This window comes from Limulus polyphemus, unplaced genomic scaffold (genome assembly GCF_000517525.1).
Source record: "Limulus polyphemus unplaced genomic scaffold, Limulus_polyphemus-2.1.2 Scaffold1569, whole genome shotgun sequence".
NCBI classification, from domain to species: Eukaryota; Metazoa; Arthropoda; class Merostomata; order Xiphosura; family Limulidae; genus Limulus; species Limulus polyphemus.
Window position 1 is genome coordinate 258464 of NW_013667179.1, and position 2092 is coordinate 260555.

General features: G+C 36.8%; 1 protein-coding gene across 2 annotated transcripts in view; it reads left to right on the forward strand.

Annotated features, from left to right (window-relative positions):
* LOC111086939 overlaps positions 1 to 2092 on the forward strand; it is a 24160-nt gene that overhangs the window by 18922 nt on the left and 3146 nt on the right. Inside the window, exon 7 of one of the 2 annotated variants that reach the window (XM_022391821.1) lies at positions 1591 to 1852. In XM_022391821.1, coding sequence (XP_022247529.1) covers positions 1591 to 1852 — 262 coding nt within the window. The remainder of the gene's footprint in view (positions 1 to 1590; positions 1853 to 2092) is intronic. The other variant, XM_022391822.1, reaches the window with a different exon arrangement.

The following is a 2092-nucleotide window of genomic DNA, read 5'->3' on the forward strand; positions in this document are numbered from 1 at the left end:
AACAACAACACAAGAACAGTCCAAAAGTAGGCGGTGGGTGTTGTTGACTAGCCACCTTATCTCTAATCTACTTGTTAGAAATAGGGAATGCTATGAGCGCAGATATTCTCTGTGTGGTTTTGCGCGAAATTCTGAACAAACAAACAAATATATACAACTGTGGAAGACGGTAGTTACAAACAACTCTCATAGACTGACTAATAAAGTCTGTTATTGTAATAAGAGAAGTGTGATAAAAAGGTTCTAATTTAACGGAAAATATGAACTAAATCAATTCACAAGCTATCCACTTAATCTAACAACATTCGAAATATGTTCCTTATTATTGTCGTCGTTTTATTTTTCTTTCTCAGTTAACACTATGAAACAATTATCAGTGTTAATATGTAATCAATTATCAGTGTTAATATGTATCCTATTTTATACGTAAAATAGTTTTTCTTCATATTTCTAACAGGAAGAAAACGTTATATAATGTCCCCAGTGGCTCAGCGGTAAGTCGGAGGGCTTACAGCGCTAAACATTGGGTTTCGATGCTTGCGGTGGGCACAGGACAGATAATTCATTGCGTAGCTTTGTGTTTAACAACAAATAGATAAACAAAACAATTGTCAGAAAATGTCGCCCAGTTGCTCAGCGAAAAGTCCGAGGGTTTATAACGCTAGATATTGGGTTTTGATATCCGTCGTGGGCAGATAAACCGCCGTGCTTAATAACAAACAAACTGTCAGGAAATGGACTTTCTCGTATAAGTGAAAATGAAATTTTATCTGCAACTAAACCATTTTAAAGAACACGTTTTGAAACCCATCTATCTATCCGTCCTGATAGAGGAAATAAACCCACTGCGTTCTTATTCTTCAACAAGATTGAAGATGAGATGAAATGAGTGTGTGTGTTAAATTCCTTGTGTTTTTGTATTTTGTTTAAGCTTCGTTACTAAATGAACCCCCGTTTTAGTTCTACTTCAACGAACTAGTAAAAACACAGACCCATATCAGTAACGATACTTCAAGACGAATCAGACAATCCACGAGGTTAACACGAGTTACGCTTCTTAACGACGCTGTTCAATTATCAAGAATTTCCAAGTTAATGACAAATAAAAACGCTTCTTAATAGGATTATTTTCAACTTTATAAGAGTTTTGAAATTTTATTACAAATCAACAAGTGGTTAGGGCACTTTGACTCGCAATCTGAGGGCCACAGGTTGGAATCTCGGTCGCCTAACATACTCGACCTTTCAGCGGTGGGAGCGTTATAATGTGATGGTCATTTCCACTATTCGTTGGTAAAAGAGTAGCCCAAGAGTTGGCGGTGGGTGTTGTTGACTAGCTGCCTTTCCTCTAGTTTATCACTGCGAAATTAGATAGCCCTCGTGTGGCTTTGCGTGAAATTCAAACCAAACACAGTTCTATGTTCCGTTTTTTTTTCTTGAATACTGAATAAAAAGCCGGGCAATAAACGTAACAGATACTGCCTGGGCAATAAACGTAACAGATACTGCCTACTTGTATTTCACTCTCTTATTATTTCTCACATGCTAATATTTTCTTATCTTCAGTGTTTTTTGTTTTTGTCTTTGTAGGGCCCTGTAATGCAACCATTACCTTATATGAACAGTTACCAAACTTACCCTGCTGTACATCCCCAGTACCATTTGCCTCCACTGCAACAAACTCCACATGTGCCATATTGTGGACAACTACCTGCCAGTCCAACTCAATGGCCACCAATTCCCCCTCCTGACTACGATGATCCAAGCTTTGGTAAGTTGAAAATGAAAAACCATGAAAGGTATATAACGCCTAGTGACAACCAGGCCTACGTTCCAGACAACTATTGTTCTAGTATATATCTGCATGTACTTTTACCTTTACAAACAAATATGGCATTAGAAGCTTAAGCTACACACAAATCAACTAGATGTTAAGCAGTTTAACACAAAATTAGTTTATTTTCCTAACAAAGATCTAAGTTAGTTTATAAAACACAATACAATATATAATTTACTGTCTGGGTAAGGAATTTTTGAAGTAACAAAAAATCGGATTGGAAGTAGAGGAGATGAGCTACATTTAGGGTAAGTT